General features: G+C 42.8%; 1 protein-coding gene across 1 annotated transcript; it reads right to left on the bottom strand.

The window, feature by feature from the left end:
• Nucleotides 1-1,096: 1,096 nt before the first annotated feature.
• Nucleotides 1,097-1,441, bottom strand: LOC132066556 (uncharacterized). Its single transcript, XM_059459852.1, has one exon. The coding sequence runs from the start codon at nt 1,439-1,441 to the stop codon at nt 1,097-1,099; it is 345 nt and encodes a 114-aa protein (XP_059315835.1).
• Between the last annotated feature and the right edge of the window lie 1,038 nt (nt 1,442-2,479).

Raw genomic sequence — 2,479 nt, 5'->3', positions numbered from 1 at the left:
GAAGGACTAGAACTCATTTTGTGAAATCATCAACAAAACCCATCTTTGGTCTTAGATTCTAATGGATTTCTAGCATGGATTTAAGCTTAGGGAAGATAAGGTAATGAATTCTAAGTTAGGAGACTTACCACAAGAGAGAATCAGCCAAGAACTCTTCAATTCGCCTAAAAAATGCTTCGGAAGTAATAAATAAATTTATAGAGAGTGAAGGGTTTTCACCTAGAATTTATTAGATTTTGTAACACATGACCTCGCTGCAGCGGTCACAAGTCCGCTACAGTGGGCTAGCACCAGTGAGACCAGTCCTTGTTATCACGTATCCGCCACAGCGGATTCTTGTCCGCTGTGGCGCTTCTCTCACTTTCCTCTCTTTGCAGTATAGCGAACAAATACCTCACTATAGCGGGTCCGGTATGGCGGATCCGAGGTCGCTTCTGACGAACACCGGGACACCGAAATTTTCTAGTTTTGCACAAACACAATCCTGAAATCCGACAATCACACGAGACCTCCCAAATACAAACCAGACATGCATTCACACATAAAACCACGCTACGAACTCACTCGCGGTCTGGTAATTCCCAGCAGAGGTCTGTTTGACCTGGTCAACACGCAATGGCCAAATACTAACTTTCCAACCAATAACCCGAAACACTCCCAAGTGTCTTAAGAACTGAACCGAACACCCCCACTAAGTCACAAATGACATCCGGACCTCTCAGAATCGATAAAATTTCAAAAGAGGTCTGTTTACCCAAAAGTCAACGATTGGACAAATATTTTTCACTTAAACCTTAATTTCACAAAAGTCATCATATAACTCGCGCGATCACCTCGAGAACCATACCACCCATCCCTACTGGTCAAAATCATACTAGTAGTGCTAAGGAAAGGTTAACGGGGTAAATGGGTCAAAAGTGCTATAATAGCCAAACGGGTCGTTACATCAGATACCAATTAAACAATCGCTCATGCTCGAGCGATAAGGAAAGAAACGGAGGGGGGGGGGAGTACATGAGTCAGCAAATAACTGGGGATATCGAGAATGCATATCAGACTCGATCTCCTATGTGGCCTCTTCAATAGGATGATGCTTCTATTGAACCTTAACAGAAGCTATCTCTTTAGACCTCAACTTTTTAACCTGCCTATCTAAGATCGCAATAGTGTCCTCCTCGTAGGACAAATTCTCATCAAGCAACACAGAATCCCAACGAACGATATAAGACTCGTCTAAATAATACCTCTTCAGTATAGAAACATAGAAAATCGGATGAACACCTGACAGGCCTGGTGGCAAGGCTAACTCATAAGCAACATAACCCACACGACGGAGTATCTTAAATGGACCAATATACCTCGGGCTCAACTTACCCCTCTTCCCAAATGTCATAACACTCTTCATGGGTGAAATCTTCAAAAGAACCTCCTCTCCATCCATAAACTCTAGATCCCAGACCTTTCAGTCCGCATACATGTCTTGACGACTCTGAGCTGCCAGAAGCTTTTCTTGAATAAGCTTTACCTTGTCCAAGACTCTCTAAGCAAATCTGTACCGCAAGGTCGAACCTCAAAAGCATCAAATCACCCGATAGGAGAACGACACCTCCTACCATATAAAGCCTCAAACGGTACCATATGAATACTCGAATGATAGCTATTGTTGTACGCGAACTCTGCCAAGGGTAGGAACTGGTCCCACTGACTACCAAAGTCAATAACACATGCTCTCAACATATGCTTGAGCACCTAGATAGTTCGCTCAGACTGACCATCTGTTTGTGGATGAAATGCGGTGCTAAGGTCTAATTTAGTATCCAACTCTGCTTGCAACATCCTCCAAAACTAAGAGGTAAACTGAGTCCCTCGATCGAAAATGACGAAAATAAGAACCCCGTGCCATCGCACTATCTCTCAAATATAAATCCTGGCCAACTTCTCTACATTATAAGTAATCTGGACTGTGATAAAATGAACAGACTTAGGCAACCGATAAACAATAACCCAAATTGAATCGAACAAACCCTTTCATGAATTGACGGTAGTAACTAGCCAAACCCACGAAACTATAAATCTCTATCATAGCAGTGGGCCTCGGCCAATCCCTCACAGCATCAATCTTCTTGGGATCAACCATGATCTCATTCTTTGACACTACGTGGCCCAAGAATGCCACAGAATTGAGCCAGAACTCACATTTCAAAAACTTGGCATAAAGCTCTTTCTCTTGTAATAACCCAAGGACAATCCTTAAATTGCGCTCATGGTCCTGTCTACTCTTCGAGTACAACAAGATATTATCGATGAATACTATGACGAAGGAATTAAGTATGGCTTAAAAATGCCATTCATCGAGTCCATGAAAGCTGCTGGGGCATTTGTAAGCCCAAATGACATAACAAGAAACTAGTAATGACCATAACGAGTCCTAAAGGCCGTTTTCGGAACATCCTCGGCCCGAATCTTCAGGTGGTGATAG

The sequence above is a fragment of the Lycium ferocissimum genome, chromosome 8 (assembly GCF_029784015.1).
Source record: "Lycium ferocissimum isolate CSIRO_LF1 chromosome 8, AGI_CSIRO_Lferr_CH_V1, whole genome shotgun sequence".
NCBI classification, from domain to species: domain Eukaryota; kingdom Viridiplantae; phylum Streptophyta; class Magnoliopsida; order Solanales; family Solanaceae; genus Lycium; species Lycium ferocissimum.
This window is presented reverse-complemented; position numbering and strand designations above follow the sequence as displayed.